This window comes from Ambystoma mexicanum, chromosome 6p, assembly GCF_040938575.1.
Source record: "Ambystoma mexicanum isolate Mex_15411 chromosome 6p, UKY_AmexF1_1, whole genome shotgun sequence".
Classification (NCBI taxonomy): domain Eukaryota; kingdom Metazoa; phylum Chordata; class Amphibia; order Caudata; family Ambystomatidae; genus Ambystoma; species Ambystoma mexicanum.
This window is the reverse complement of record NC_090935.1, coordinates 1,115,529,887-1,115,546,589: the sequence shown is the minus strand read 5'-3', so window position 1 is coordinate 1,115,546,589 and position 16,703 is coordinate 1,115,529,887. Positions and strand designations below refer to the sequence as shown.

Below are 16,703 nucleotides of genomic sequence, written 5' to 3'. Positions count from 1 at the left end.
ACCTGCTGAAGCCTGCTGTCGCCGACATGCGCCGGGGACGAGCGGTGCACCCGTGGTCGGTGTCTTAAGAATTAGAAATTAGTAGACTAGAAAAAAGTTAGGGAAAAAAGGGAACACGTGTGGAATTACTTGTCGTAGGGACTCAACCACGAGCACTGGTGAAGTCGGTCTGCTCTCGTCGACGCAGCAAAGAGGACTGGGGTGTGGCACCGGTGGATGGGTTCAAGCATGTGCATGCTCCTGAAGCCACGCCCCATGCGCATCTAAATTTAAACGGAAATGCAATGTTTTCAATTCCCGTCCCTAGCGAGGGATGCCCATACAGGATGGAGGAAAGGGGACGGGACGTAGGACTACCCGTTTTTAACTTTTCCTTCGGATGGCCTTTTGCTATTTTAAAGAAGTAGGAAAAACACATTTCTGTAAATATGGACTACATGTCCCAGAATGGACTGGCAGGCCTAATAACCTTTAGCAAGGTCAGGCAATTAGTCCTACGAGGCCTGTACCTGAAGCCAGTTAACCTACCTGAGGGGGCATCACAAGGCTGCAGAACGAAAGAGCAGTAGAAAGAAGCTGGAAGGTTGGCAGAAGTAGTAGCAGAAGAAGTATAGCACAAGGCTGGCAGTTCACTAGGTGTGACCACAGAAGGGACACCTAAGCACAGGAAGAGCAGATTTCACCTGCAGGCTCTGAGTTGGCCCTGTGCTCACAAACCCTGTTTGGCTGTGGCAGCATTGGAAGAGACTGGAAGAGACTGGGAGAAACAGGCAGTCTATCCAGGTGCGCCCAATTGCTGTGAATGCAGAGCTGATGTTGTACATCCACCAAAGTCCCACGTGCAAAAGCAAGCTGAGGGAAGCTGGAGAAAGGAAGGCTCTCCATTAATGGGGCAGGATCAGAGACTCCCGTGTTGCAGAGGGGTATGGGTCTCAAGAGTGCCTCCATCAGTAGCAGCAGAAGAAATTAAGTCATAAAAGTATAAGCAGCCCGCAGCCACGGTGATTGTGGAGTCAGTGAAGGAAGCTCCGTAATCCAAATCATCAGGAATACATTGCTGGTACCTGTAGTCAGATTAATTTATGCTTCCATGTGAGTAAAAGTTGTTTGCAGAAGTGGGAAGTCATTTTAGCAAGGGAATTGAAACACACGCTTAGATCACTGAAGCTAAAGTACCCGCATGAAGAGAAAGCCTCTCTTTTTCCCATTGTTAGACGTAAACTGTTGCTGAATGGTTGCGTGCCCCCTATTAAAGAGATGAATGTTGCCAGTAAATCTTATGAAGTAGAAGCTGACTTTCCCACAACGTTACAAGCTCCTTTAACACCAAAAAGAAGTCGCACACGTTAAACTGTTTCCCAATTTCTCTTGAAGCATAACGCTGACCGAAAAGAGAACACACATCTTTAAAGTAGTAGTACATCGTTAAAACGAAATTGTGTGTACCTAATTTAGTTTCTGCAGTTAAACGTACTTCTTGTAACATACTGAACATTTTTGTAACAGTCGTAGAAGTAGCGGAAGTCAAATGAAGAACAAGTATTACCCAAGCCAGTAGACCAAACCCATTTAAAGTGAAACCAGCTCAATAAATTATACAAGGATGACAAGTTTATCCAAGGCTGAGATTGGCAATACCACTGGGGTAAATACTGGAGACAAGAAGGTGTAAATGAAGCTGGGTACTTGTTAAAAATAACTCATTCTAATATGCAGAGCTCAGACTGTTCAAGACCAGAAGAAGCAGACTGGGAGCTAAAGACAGATTTTGTGGTAGCTGTAAAACAGAAAGGAAAGGAAAAGAGGTTGCCCTTTCTTGCCATACAAGATAGAAGAGTGCCTTGCCAACCTGTAGAGGTAGAAGAGTGTTGTTGAAGTTGCCTAAAATACTAAGTCGCAGTGGCAGACCTTTGGTTGTTGATACTTTTGTCAGAACATTGTTATTTGAATGTAGTAGAAGCAGGTGTAAACTGTGGGGGCAAGGGAGCTTGCTCTCACAATATCATTGATAGAAGGGTTTTGCTTTAGAGAGAGAAAACCCTAAGAAGAAGCATTCTGACAAAGTGTATTCAAAGACGCCACAGAAGTTACAAGAAGAAGAATTCTTTCCTAGAAGGGAGTTATCCAGGAATATTGTGGTGCTGTTTTCTTTGTGGAACTTGGAAAGGGAATCTTTTCATCAAGCGAAGAAGGAACATTTACCAGTGGATGTTTGTTTGTGTGAACTTTTCTTTCTTTGGAACCTTTCAAGTCTTGATTTAAAACCTTCTTTTCCTTGGAAGAAACTGCCTTCGGGACATTCCTGGGGGACCAAGATCTGCCCAAGATAAGTAGAAGTCATCCAAGACCCTGGTTATTTGGTAACCTTTTATTTGTGGTGTTTATATGTTACTTTGAATGTTTCTGTTTAGTGTGAGGTTAAGTTTTGTATATGCTAGGAGGTTTTACCTTGGATCATAGACTAGGTAGGGAATCCCCTGGTAGAGTAGGTTAGTTAGGGTTTATTTTTCTATTTTTGTTTAAAATAAAATGTCAAACCTTGAGAAAACGAAACAGTTTTGAGTCTCACATTACTGACCCCTCACAGAAGGCTTGTCCGTTGTGCAAGTGTAACGCGAGATAGCCAAGTGGACTTTAATGGATGTGTGTGCTAGGCCTGCCTTTGCTAGAGATAGCAGATATGACTAAATCTAAGAAGGCTTGATTCCAAGAGGGTTGAGCTGTTGGGAATGCCACCATATAGTAAAATGCCTCCACTTGTGCCTGTAGCATGATAGAGAAGATGGAGCCCTAGTCTTCACCAGGATGGCACGGCAGTCGAAAGGCAGTGGGAAATGTCCAAACTCTAGGGTTGCAGGAGCCAAGCAGTCAATTTGAGGGAAGCAAGGTCATCGTGCAGCACAGATCCTCCTCCTCTGGATAGCAGGTCTGGAAGAGGAGGCAGGTTGATGCAAGGTGCCACCGACAGATGAATTTCTGAGTACCAAATTTGAGGTGGCCATGCCGGAGCAATGAGTGTCATCCTGCACCGGCTGTGTTTCAGTGCTTTGATCACTTGTAGGAGGAGCGGGATTGGAGGGAATGCGTAGACGAACAGGTCCTCCCATGAAATTAACTGGTTCCCCAAATTCCCCGGTTGAGGGTACCACTTGGCAAATTGGGTGCACTTTGAATCGGCCACTGTGGTGAATAGATCTATCTGTGCCCACCACCATGTTGAGAAAAGACAGAGAACCTGGTCTTGATCGCAGTTCCCTGCTGAGGGAATCCACGATGGTGTTGTGGACTCTGGCAACATGAAACTGAATGTGGAACATATTGTGCGAGATCGCCCAGTTCCACAGCATTTGTGATTCCTTGGAGAGAATGGGAGAGTGGCCCCCTCCACCTGCTTCCTGATGTAGAACATGGTGGGTGTGTTGCTAGTGAAGATAAAAACCACCTTGCCTTGTAGCTGGGGTCTAAATGACTGGAGGGCCCAGAACAATGCCCGGAGCTCCAACACATTGATGTGAAGCAACTTGTGCTCTTGGCTGCCAGAGGACTCGGATGTTAAAGTTTCCAGTGTGCACTCTCCAACCATCCAGGGAGGCATTGATCGTCAATGTGGCTTGATGCAACAGCAGGTGAAATGCAGTGCCCTGTGTCAGGAGATGTCGATGACTCATCACTGCAGATTCAGGTGGAATGCTGGGCTAAGCTTGATCTGGTCATTCCAGAAACCTGACACCTGTTTCCATCTGGCGTCCAGTAACTCCTGAAAAGCCCTCATATGCAACCTGCACTGAAGTACTAGAGGGATGCAGGGAGATATCCCCAGTATTGACTTGATGGAGCGAACAGTTGTTCGCTGGAGAAAGGACAGCTGCTGGACCTTGTGGAGTATGGCATGGACTCGCTCCTTCGAAGGAGTCACCAGACATTGCAGTGTGTCCAGTCGTGATCCCAGGAATAGAGCGTTCTCAGACGGCAGTAGGCAGGACTTTGGAAAGCTGATGGAGAATCCCAGCAAAGTCCGTCATCGGATGGTCGCTTCGGTGTACTGCAAGGCTAGCTTCTACGAGGGGGCGCGTATTAGCCAATCTAGGTAGTGGCAGACTTAAATGACTGCATGGCAGTGACGGGCAGCCACCGGAGCAAGGCCTTTTGTGAAAACTCTTGGAGATAATTTTAGGCCGAAGCGCAAAGCTTTGAACTGGTAATGCTTGCCTTGCACCACGAAACAAAGGAAGCGGCTGTGCTTACGGTGTATGGTAATGTGGAAGTAGGCATCCTCCAAGTACAGAGAGGAGAGGAAGTCTCTTTGTTCCAGCTGGCCGAGAACATGTTGTAGCGTGACCATGCCGAACCTTTGCGATTTTAGGAACTTGTTGAGCTGCCTGAGGTCGAGAATGGGTTTCCACCCACTGGACTCTCACACCAGGAACTATCTGGCAGTGCGATTGTACGGCTTCTCAAGACCCCACCCCTTTATTTTCTTATTTTATTTTTTTTACAGGGGCCGAACTTCCTGTAATAGGAGGGACAGATGCTGTTACTTTGTGTATTGGTGGAATGGAAGGCCAGTTGTCCAGAAATTTGAGAAAGTGACCCTGTTGAACAATGTTGAACACCCACTTGTCGGTGGAGATGTTGCGCCACTGTTCGACAAAATGCGATATCCGGCCTCCCACTGGAGTGCTGAAGTGGGGACCCACAACCTGAGCCTGGTCAGGCTTGCGTGGGCGTTTGAGCACGGGAGTAGGCTCTGTGCCATCTATGCGCACCCTTATACGCCCGCAATCTCCCTCCATACGTTTCCTGCAAGGTGGTGCGAGACGGTTGCCAATATGATGGACAACAACCTCTGGCGATTCTTGAGATCTTCACATACCAGCATGGAAGGGCTGCCTCTGTTGTTGCAGGGTATCAAGGGAGCAGTGAGTATCAGTGTCCGTCTTGATCACCTGAAGGATCTTGTTGACCGTTTTACCAAAGAGGTCAACACTGTCAAAGGGCAGGTTGAGGACCTAGGACTGCACGTCAGTGCGGAAATTGGTGGCCTTCAACCACGCCTGGTGCCAAAGAACAGCCCCATTTCACATCTGGCGAAACTCTGTATCTGCAATATCCAAGGCCATCGTGATGGCGGTATCAGATACTGTTTCACCCTCATGTAGCAAGGCCAAAGCTTCATCCCTCTTGTCATCAGGTAGGAAATCCAAGATGAGAACCATTTTATATCACAATTCCTGGTCGTACCTGAAGAGAATGGCCAAGGAAGGTGTGGCCTTCATCGTAGTAGCAGTCGTGGTAATCACCCGCTTTCCGAAAGCATCAAGCTGCTTTCCTTCCTGGTCAGGGGGAATCATGGAGGGTGAGGACGGGTTAGCAGATCTCTTCGTCCCTGTAGCAGAGACCGCAGAGTCTGGGGATGGCTGAGTGTGAAGACACTTGGGTGCAGTGCCTGGAACTTTATATTTCTTCTCCAGATGATCCTCCTTTGGTGGCGCGAAAAAGGGGTTTCTCATGACCAACAAGCCCTCATCCCAGATGTCATTTAGCACGGGGATAGACACCACTGATTTTCTGGCGGCTTCACGCCTCTGGAACAGGAAACCTTCCCCTTTCTGTTCTTCCGGGACGAGGTCCAATAGTTTTACTACTCATGTCAATAGTGCATGGAAGGAACCTATTTCGTCTGGTGGAGAACCTCTGTAGGGTACTTCAGGAGATTCCCAAAACGCTGGCACCAGGTCATCATAATGCTCAGTGGTAGCATGTGTACCCTGGGACGTATCCGGACCGGTCTACATGTCCATGAGAGCAGCCACTGGGCCTAGCAAAGGAGGCGCTGGCCAAGGAGGCAGAGGCATTGTATCTTCCCGTTCAGGCAGTGTTTGGGGGCTCCAACTAGGGGCATCTTCAGGGGCCGGAGGAGGTAAGCAGTATTGCAGTTCCGTCACCAAGGTTTGCAAAGAGGATAAGATGTCGAACAACAAATCCCTAGTTGCGGATGGTGTACCCATAGGAACTGTAGGCACAGCAGCGGGTGCAGAAGGTGGACGTGGTGGATGCACCGGTTGATGGGGTGCTGGAAGAGGCGCCAATTGCTGTGGTGCTGGAAGAATTGAGTCAGGTATCTCCTCCTGATCTGAAAATAAATCCTACAGAGGCTCCTCTTTGAACATGCTACCCCCTCATGTAGCATTTGGACAGGTGGTGTTGCAGTGGTCATACGCACCAGAGAAAACATTGGTTTTGCCTTTGATGGCTGTGGTAAAAAAAGAAAAAAAAAGAAGAAAATAGTGCTGCCAGCACCTCCCTCTCCACAGTAGCACTTTTAGCAAAAGAAGAGATCACAGAAGATTGCGTTGTTGTGGCTGCTGGCCTGGGTGGCAACGCAACCCTGGACACGATAGTCATAACCGTGGACAAGGTGTTTAGTGATTCAATCTTAGACCGCGCGGTTGTGTTAGATTGGGACCTACGACTCGTCACTGGGGTTGTCGTCATGAGTGTCGTCGACGAAGATGATGGTGGTGGTGTAAATGATGATTTTTTCTTGTGGCTCGTCGACTGACTACTCGTCAACGGTGGTGTTGTCAATGTGGCTGTCGACGGACGCGGATTCCAAGAGGACAATGATCCAGTGTCATTTATGGTGATTGTGGGCGCTGGTATCGTGGACGTAGCCACCAATGGCACGAACGACAGGGGCCTGGCAGCCGTGGCGGTCATCGACGGAAGGGCAGTCGAGGGGTGTGACTTATGCACATGTCCCCATTTTGGTTTCTTTCCCAGGGAAGTGTCTTCATGAGACCCCGACCTCTTTGCAGAGGGGCAGCGTCCACATCGTGATCTGGGTGCTGACATATACATTTCTTGTGTCAAACATCCACAAAAATGTTCTTGAGGCTATATTCGAGCAGGGCCTGAAAAGGTGGTTCTAGCTGCCATCCGCCATGGCTGAGTGGAGGAGGCCTCAAAGTCGAGTAGAATGCCACTCATGGCTAGAAGATCTTCCGATGTCCAGATCTTCACCAGCAATGGATCCCCGCTACCGGCAGTCCTAGATGGGACCGTTGATCAATGAAAAAGGCTGAAGATATACCAAAAACAGATGAAATATGATATTTTGAAGCGAGAAACATGAGGATTCCCTACACGAAACGTGCGGTAAAGAATCTGAAGATGGCCACCAGGGGTGGCGCCGAGAAGGACTGATGCCATTGGCTGGTGGAGTATGACCCAAAGTGACCGCAATAGGCTATATAAGTGACAATCTGTTTATTAAGCTGTGAAGCTAAACTGATTTAATATTACCAAGGATTCCCAGCTTGATGATGGGGAATATTCATGAGCATGTGAATCCCTGAAAGATCCCATGCTGGAGAATTTTCACTTTTGAGGTACACTGATCCGTAACCTTGCTTTTGCACGGCACAAAATATTCAGGCTCCTCCGTAACCACATCCAGGCCAAAAACCTTTGGCGTGCAGGATCGGGGCTTGTCATGCTTATCACTGTTCACAAGAGCAGTTAGAATGGGAGAAGACATTGGAGCTCACTCACTTTTTTTGTCATAGTCAATCCAAGGCTTCCCATTCATATACGGTAGAGGAAGAAGTCGGCAACAGAGGAGTGGGAGTCCTGATTGATGCTACCACAGTATCGCCTTGGCTCTGGACCTTTGTTTACATGTCTCTTATGGGATGAGAGAGTCCTATAGGGCGATGAGACTTACTGTTCCATTTATGACCGTTTTTCTTCATCTTGTCACTTTTTTACACTCCACCCTCGATTTTCCAAAGCCGGTGGCTGAGGGATAGACCTTAGAGTGGAAGACCAACCCGGTGAAGTCTTTGCGGAGCCATGTAGTCTGCTCACGCACACTCTGGGGTACACAGACCGACAGGATCCACACTAATCCGGATTGCGGTCCTTAGCAAGTCGAAAAAGGCAGGAGGTGGACAAGTCACTGACAGATCGGTGACAAGAAGAACAAGCTTTGTTTTTATATTTATTAGCATCACAGTTAAATTAAACGTTTCACTCTATTGTATAAAAATACAATAATCATAGAACATAAATCAATGTAATAGTAAATGAGATACAAAATAGTTTGTCTGGGCCCTGTGATCATGATCGTATTGAATCTCGGTCTCATGATAAGCCAGAGCAATCTACTATTGGGGACTATACACAGAAAGCGTTGGGGATGGATGAATTCAAAGCCTTGCTTGGTGTATTCAAGGAGATTTTAGAGGATACAAAATTGATATTACAACACCAATCCCATAGTATAGCTTTCATTTTCAACTGCATGCTTAATATGTTAAATCCAAGAGCCATATCACACTGCCATCCATTTTCATTATGACTAAGAGCAAACTCAAGTGAAGACTTCGTTTTTTGTGTCTGATTTCTTAACAGATTCTTGAATACACACGATCGGGTCCTCAGAGGCAGATACCATTTGAATATATAATGTGCTCTTCTTAATCTCCAGCATCACTTTTGCCAATATCAGCCCCAGCTCCATCCTAATGGCATGTATGGGGACACCTGGACCTAACCCTAGAACTGGCCTCCATAACTTAGCCTCAAAGGTTTCCAGCCACTTAAATGTCACTGATAAAAATGTTACTAAGCTATAAAGCAATACAGGCACAACACTGATCTATAATTTTATTAGCTCTTTTATAGAGCTTCCACATGTCATGCTAACACATTTCTTGGCTGCCATGAATTTGCTCACTGCTTTTATACAACGGCCACTTGTGCTTTAGTTTTAGAGTTTTTAAATTTAAAGAGTGGCAGAGGCATTTTGGAAGACATGCATTGCGTGCCTGGAACACGTCCCTACCTGCAACAGCAGAAAAAAGGAACAAAGAAAAAATGGTGCTGGCGTCTGAGTTTATAGGGAGATGAAGTCGCTGACTGCATGAGATAGCAGCAAACAGTGGTGACGGAGACGACTGCGTCACCTGGTGACACAGAGACGACTCTGTGTCCCCTGGTGACTGGGAAAAAGAAATTCCAGACCCGACTGAAACCTGAGGCATATTTCATGGCATGAAGAATCTGTGGGATGAACATATACTTAAGAAGCTGTATTCACGAAATAAGGTAGCCTATGGTTATAAGTTGGCTGGGATAGGATTGAGGCAAAGCCAAGAGAGGAAAGATGAACAGAACCAAATTAGTAGCATGATTAGATGGAGTGTCAAACTACAAATTAAAATTACCTAACAGAATAAGCTTAAGTGATTTAATAAGAACTTGCAACAAGCTCGGCAGACTGTTTAGGAGACAAAATAAAATAATATTTTGAAGAGTAGTCAGGTAAACTGCTGTTAATCAGTGGGTATCAATAGATATGAAGGTGTTTAGCATCACTTTTGGAGTTGGAATAGGTTTATGAATATAATGGCTGCAGCTCTAATTGGCTATAAATATTTTGCAATTGGGAGGGACCAGGCCAGAGAAGACTTGTTCATTATGCCATGATTTGGTAATACAGAGAAAGTTCAAGAATATGATTAGAGCTACTGGAAGCATTTTTCAGGGTTCATTGAGAAACATAGCAGGAAGAGGAAAAGGAAGGCCTAGAAAGTAGTAGTGACTTTGAATTTCTAATAAGGGTAATGGGTGATGGAAGATGTCTGAGAGCAGTTGCTGTATCTTGTTCAAGATGGTAATGAGAGGAAGGTTGCAGGACTATGCAGGTGTCAAAAATCTCATCAGACTGGGTGTAGGGGTCTCAGAAAGCAGAAGGCCTAGTATGAAGTGAAAGTGCCTGGGGATGAACAAACACAGATGGGCTTGCATTTTATAGCATAACAGTACATTGCTATGAAAACCCCTCTTGTCCCTGCAAGCGTTAATCTGCCCTTTGTATGCCCCTGTGTCCACTTCATCCCTGTACTACTCCCTTCTGTGACCCTGCCCCTTGCTACAGTATCGCCACAGCTCCTACTCACCAGGCTCCTAAGCATGTGCTCCTTCTCAGTACTGGGCATATCATGGCACTTCTTGGCACCTTGCATGTGTAACCTTATGTCAATACCCCTCATGTAGTGAGAGCACTTGAGCATATGATGCACAACCTGATACATTGTGCACTTGTATATATTCAATGCTGGTACACGACCATATGGGGAAACGTCCAGACCTGTGATGCTAGTGATGTCTGTAAATGGGCATTCGGTCTCATCTAGATAGATGAAGACCGTATATTGGCATAGAACGCTGCTCCTAACCCGATGTGCAAAACCTCCACACCACCCTCCTCCTCCTCCTCCTCCTCCTCCTCCTCCTCCTCCTCCTCCTCCTCCTCCTCCTCCTCCTCCTCCTCCTCCTCCTCCTCCTCCTCCTTCTCTCCTCCTCCTCCTCCTCCTCCTCCTCCTTCTCCTCCCTCTCTTATCCTCTCCTCATGCAGCTTCCCAAGCTGCCCCCTACTTTCTCCACCCACCCTCTTGTTCTCTGCGTTCTTTTAACAGGCCTCCTCCTCCCGGTCTTCAACACTTCTTACCTCACTGCCCCAACAGAGAGATGTTCACTAGATAAAAGCCAAACTATTGGCTTTGATAAACTGTGTGTCTTACTGCTAAAGAGAGTTTCTAACAAGCATCACTATATTTTAGAAATTGAATTAGGACACTGTTTGAAAAGAGGATACAAACAAATATTAGCGGTTTGTTTCACTGGCCTAAAATAAGCGTTTACACAAAATGTGTTTTACCTTTGTGAAAACTTTCATTATGTAGCACAGATGTTTCACTCTGGGGTCAAAGGCTGCATATGCAGATAGTAGTCGTGTGTTGTGTAGGGCCTGTGATGGAAGGAAAAAACACACCAAATCAGAGAAACCCACAGGAAGCAATGTCTTTATTGCTACTGTAAAGACCGAGCGAAAGAATGAGTACACACCTTAAAATAAGCCTTCCAGTTCTTCAGTGAACTGATTCATATACAAAAACTAAAATATGCAATAAGTGTGGAGCAATAGGGAGGGGATTACTTAAACAATGCATGTCAGATCACATTTTACAGGCATCTTTTTTCATCTTTATACAAGACAATCTTCAGCAGTCCAAATATACTTTAAAGGCTTTATTTTCACTATTAGAGTAATGTATGTTTATTTGCATCTTCTTTGACCATTACAAAAATATAGATGGAAAAAAACCAAATGACGACTTTAAACGGTCACCAAGGTGCATTGAAGAGTCCACAATGGTTACAATGATGCCACTGCCACTAGGCCAGACATCACATATATTCACTGAAAAAACTTAATTTCATTGACAGTTAAGGTGATCCACTTTAATGCAACTGAATCCTTGTAATTCAGTGGATATGGAAAGCGTATCATCTTAACTCTGCATCTCCCCCCGTGGATGACCCCTAGGATCTAATGTGATATTTATATAACGCTTACAACGAAGCACTTTACATAGAACACATATACATACAATCACCCAACCACAGTTGGTACTCCTTTATCGACCTCAGAAGGATGAAATGAGTGTTGGCATAGCCAGGATTCGAACCTGCATATCACACTCAGATCGCAATTGCGAGCACGCAACACACTGAGCTATCTTGCCAACCTTTCATTATGTACATCATAGTGACTCACATCTGTGATGCGTGTGCTCATGGGCTTTGCAACAGAGGGGATGCAGACGATGATCACTTCACACATCAGCTGAATTTCAAGGGTTTTGTTGTGTTAAATCTGATCACCTTAACTGTTAACTAGAATTATAATATCAGGATATTTATTGAGCGCAAACCTAGCGTTGTGAAGCAACAGAGCGCTTTGCACTCATAGGGGGGGAAAAAAAGTGAGGGAATCGGAGAAAAAAGAAGCATAGAGCTAACGGGCATGGGGAGCACATCGTAGAGTCTCTGGTAAGGAAAGGAGTGCAGGGAGTGTGGACCTAGGTGTTCAGAAAGAGCCATTCCTTGAAGAAGAAGGTCTTGAGCTCTTTCCTAAACTGTAGAAGTGATGTGGAAAGTCTGATGTTGACTCGGAGGAAGTTCCAAAGTCTTGGAGTGTAGACAGAGAAGGCCTGTCTTCTGTTACTTTCCTTCCTGCACCGTCGTAATTCAAGTCTGCACACTTCCTTACTGCTGGTGGATTGCAGGCCTCCAGAGAGGCTGAGTTTCTCAGCGAGCTAGCTTGGAGACTTCAGGATGACAGCCTTTTAGATGATGCAACAGGATTTGAAGACGATAGAGGCTTGCAGTGGGAGTCAGTGCAGTTCGATGAGGGTGGGGGTGATGTGGTAGAATTTGCAGAGTACTTTAATGAGTCTTGCTGCAGCATGCAGGCCACATTTCAGGGGCAACAGTGTAGTTGCCGGAAGGCCTTCTAAAATGTTATTGCTACCATACAGATGGGAGAGGACCAAGGTTTGGACAGCGTACCTGAAGTGGTTTTCTGGGATGAATGGCTTGATTTTGCACAGTAGAGAAAGTTTGTACCAGGCCATTTTTGTGTCTTCCTTGCTATGTGTTGCTTGAACATAAGGTGTCTGTCGATGTTGAACCAGAGGGACTTGGCACAGGTTGCCAGCTGGGGTGTGAATCCCTCGAGGTTCATATTGAGCCAGGTATGTATGGTCTATGTTGTTGGTCAGCAGTAGGAATTCAGTCTTGTTGGGGATGAGCTTCAGGTAAGCACTGGACATCCAGCATTGGATCAATGTGAGGCACGCCTTGAGTCGGTCGATGGCTTCGATGGAGGATATCTTAAGGTAGATCTACGTATTGGTGAATGTGGATGTTGTGTGGCACAAGGAGAATTCTGAGTGGTTCCATGTAAAGATTGAAGATCACGGGGGACAGGATGGATCCTTGTGACACAACACAGGTGATGGATGGGTAGTGTTGGTGATCTGGAAGAATCCATTTTTATGAACTGTTGGCGATTTACAAGGTAGGATTTTAACCAGCTGAGGACCATGTCCCTGATTCCCATGCAGTGATGTAGATTGCAGGTGGGTGTGTGGTGGACTACTGTGTCAATTGCTGTTGAAGGGTCAAGGAGAATTAGGAGGCAAGGATGGCCATCATCAAGGATTTTAAGAGCAATGTCGGTCACCTTGATGGTAGCCGTTTTCTGTGCTGAATCTGGGTCTAAATCCAGATTGGTAGGAATACATTGGCTTCAATTTTTGGGAGGAGTTGCATGGCAACTGCTTTCTCTCCCCTTTAACATTTTTTCAGTGAACTTTGACGGTTTTGTTATACCATAGTTTATTCAAGGGCCACTAGCCATGGCCACGGCCGTACATTGTTGCCCCAATAGGTTTCTTTAGGACCAATTAGTAATTGCCTTTGGCTGTGGCCACTGTGCATGTTACACCAATAGGTTTTAGGACCCACTAACCATGGCCTTTGACCGTGGCCATTGCACACGTTGCACAATAGGTTTTCTTTCGACCCACTGGCCAGGGCCACTATCACACATTTCCCCTTACTATGTTAATCTCGCCGTAATTACGTGCCAATTACCACGATAATGCTCATGAGATTCCTTTTTTGTTCCTGAGCTGTAATCTCACGAGATTCCACAAAATTCCCCCGATAATACGAAAATGTCCTAACTGTAACTGGCTCCCCAGAACATCCACAAGCCCCAACTTCACATGATGTCCTCGTCCCCCATCCCCACCTCTGGCTGGATGTGTTTTTCAACTTTTTCCTCCTCCAAATAGTTTTTCTTGCACTTTGTTTTTCGCATTCCCCAGATATTACTGCGGTAATTGCTTGCATCGAACATTTAAAAACATGCGGGTTTTCATTTCTGAAAAGTCTCTCTGGGGCAAAGCACCATTGGAGAGCTGGTTGTAATTCTGGGAGAAAATGTCTCTCCTCCCCTGTCAAATATTGTAAAACCACTAGATGGAATACCCCAGATGCCTCCCGGAAAAAGGAGTCAAGGCTTCGTGCCCATGTTACTTATTTGGTTCAATTCCGTCCAGCAGATTTTGCCCTGCGCTGCACAGAAATTTTGACTTTTTCTCTATGGGAAAATTAATGGGAGTAGCCAGACAACAGTAGTGTTGCTTTCTTAATAGCTTTTTAATTTTCTAAGGATTTTTCCCCAACTAATGTCTACAAACAGGGGAAATAAATTTGAGTTACTAACCATCGCCACATAACACTACAAATTACTAAATGCCTACTGAAATTCAAACATAAAACTAAATCCAAACACGACTCCATACCTTTACAAACCCAACTGTTCTAAGCTGCTAACTTTGTAATTCCTACTACCATCTTCTATAAAAATGTCAAGAAGCTATCTAAAAATCCACTGATGCAAGAAAATCCCAGTGTCCCATTTACTGATCGAAAGAAGTCCAGAGTTTATAGAAAACAGACATTGTTTTCACCTAACAACTCTGTACCTCGGCCACAGCCCTCAAGACATTTGTCAGAGCACACAGATCCCTCCCCCCCTTCTGTCAATAGAGGGATCTGGTGTGACAGCACCTCTGTAAAACCCAGAATTATGAAACTGACTTATCAACATTAGAAAAACAAAACTGGTCCAGGCCAAGCACTTTACTCGGCAAGCACCTGTTGCTGTCCGCCAGTCATTACTAAACTAGGCGTCTGCTTTCCTCAAGCTCACAGTCCACATTGATTTAACAACCAACTACCTACATATGTGGAACAATCTTCCCCCCTCTAACCACCACAATGGACAGAGTGGAATTTACAACAGGGTGAACAGCTAACAAGACAGATGTTAAAGCTTAAGAGAACTCCACCCTCTAACAATTCCAACATACGCTCAACCCCTACACTGCATAACCTCGCCAAACACCATAACCCAAAGGAAGGACAAGCAGTGGTGTGGTAACCTAGACCAACAATAAAAAAGAAACCACTGCAAATGTTCACCTGGAATTGGAAGAACTACAAATGCACATAATGAAGATCACCCAGACCTTATTTACCAATCACTTCACCACTTGCTTTGAGACCCTAGTGACTGAGAAGAATAAAATCCTTACCAACAATAGGAGTAACAGACAGAGGGAGTGGCTGTGATGCACTCTGATTAAATTACAGCCACAGCCATTTCCACCACCGAGAATGCTCCGCTAGAATCCCTTACCTGCAAGTGCATATCGACAACAAGAATGTCATCACATACATTGTGGAATACCCAACTGTCAGGTTTCCTCCAACTATGGCCTGTTTTCATCAGCACCACCCTACCATTCTCTATGAAGATTTTTTATACTAGGGGGCTATAAACCTCTGGCTAGATGCACCCACCAACAAAATGGCCAAACATTTCAAAATCAATGTGTCCAATCCAGGTTTTTCATTTTCTGTGTCAATCCTCCAACACCTAAAAATGGACACGCTATGGACATCATCATGTCCTGCAACATTCTACTCACAGTGGCAACCCACTCACTAGTTCCATAGTTTGATCACAAGCTCTTAAACCACAGATCTCTGATGCAACAAAAACCCTAGGCATCCTAGCAACTATAATGCAGAAAGGACCCAGACTACAGCATAAAATGTCTTACAAATGGTTTGATAACTCTCAGAAGAGAATCCCCAGGAACCGAGAACACAGATGGCGCAAAGCCCACAAGGCAGTGAAAAAGCTCACATACCGACTCCATACAAGAGCCTATAGAGCCATGCTGGAAAGGAAAAACAGCTTACTTCAAGAACAGGGTTTACACTGTCCACAATCCAGCCTCTGAAGCTTTCAAAATGTTTAAGGCGCTGAGTGCACTCATCCAGGCTGAGATGGCTTTGCCCCAAAACATGTGCTTGTTACAAAACTCTGTTGCATTTGCTGAACAATTTGCAAAAACCCAACTTGATATTCTCAGGGCCATGAAAACCTTCTAGTCATTCTAGATGGAAGTACCACCTTTTGACTCAAATGATATTCAGATACTAGCTTAGGTAGAAAGGAGGGACATACCCGCAGTACAACCCTGTCCTTGTGAAACACAGTATAGGATGGCTTAGATGAAAGTGCCTGCAATTCACTCACTCTGCGAGCGGAAGTAACCGCAACCAAGACCACAGTCTTGAAGGACAGTAATCTCAAATGACAGGAGTGCAAAGGTTCAAACGGAGCACCCATGAGAAATTTCAAAACCAAATTCAAGTCCCAAACCGGCACCTGGAAAGGGGACGGCGGGAATACATTAATCAGTCCTTTAAGAAACTGAGAAATCAAAGGAATCTTAAAATAAGAACATTCTTCAGATAAGCACTTAAAGATAGACAGCGCCGCCAGGTAAGCCTTAATGGTACCCACTTGAAGGCCCCTGTGGGCCAAAGAAAGTAAGAGACAAAACCAAAGGAATGCAGTACTGAAAAAGATCAACATTGTGACCTCTGCACCAGTCGCAGAACTAACGCCAATGGTACAGGGATTTTGTTGCCGGCCACCTGGCCGAAAGCAACACCTCCATCACATCATCCGGGAGGTCCCAATACTTATACCTCAACCTTTCAGATACCAAGCGGGAAGGTTGAAGAGTCTTGACCTCTGGATGGAGAATCTGATACACCAACGCCCCACCTCTCCCCCCACCCCAGCCCAACCACCCCCACCCCCCCTCTCTCCTCCCCCTTCTGCCCTCGCGAGAGCTCAGATCCTCTCAGTAGAGAGGACGGCGTGGAGGGCAGATGGACATTTCTATAAGGTCTGGGTA

At 45.6% G+C, this 16,703-nt stretch overlaps 1 protein-coding gene across 3 annotated transcripts in view; it reads right to left on the bottom strand.

Annotated features, from left to right (window-relative positions):
- The window catches only part of TUT7 (terminal uridylyl transferase 7), a 2,420,963-nt gene that overhangs the window by 764,914 nt on the left and 1,639,346 nt on the right, over positions 1-16,703 (bottom strand). For all 3 annotated transcript variants that reach the window (XM_069625717.1, XM_069625718.1, XM_069625719.1), the window contains one exon: positions 10,727-10,816. In XM_069625717.1, coding sequence (XP_069481818.1) covers positions 10,727-10,816 — 90 coding nt within the window. The remainder of the gene's footprint in view (positions 1-10,726; positions 10,817-16,703) is intronic.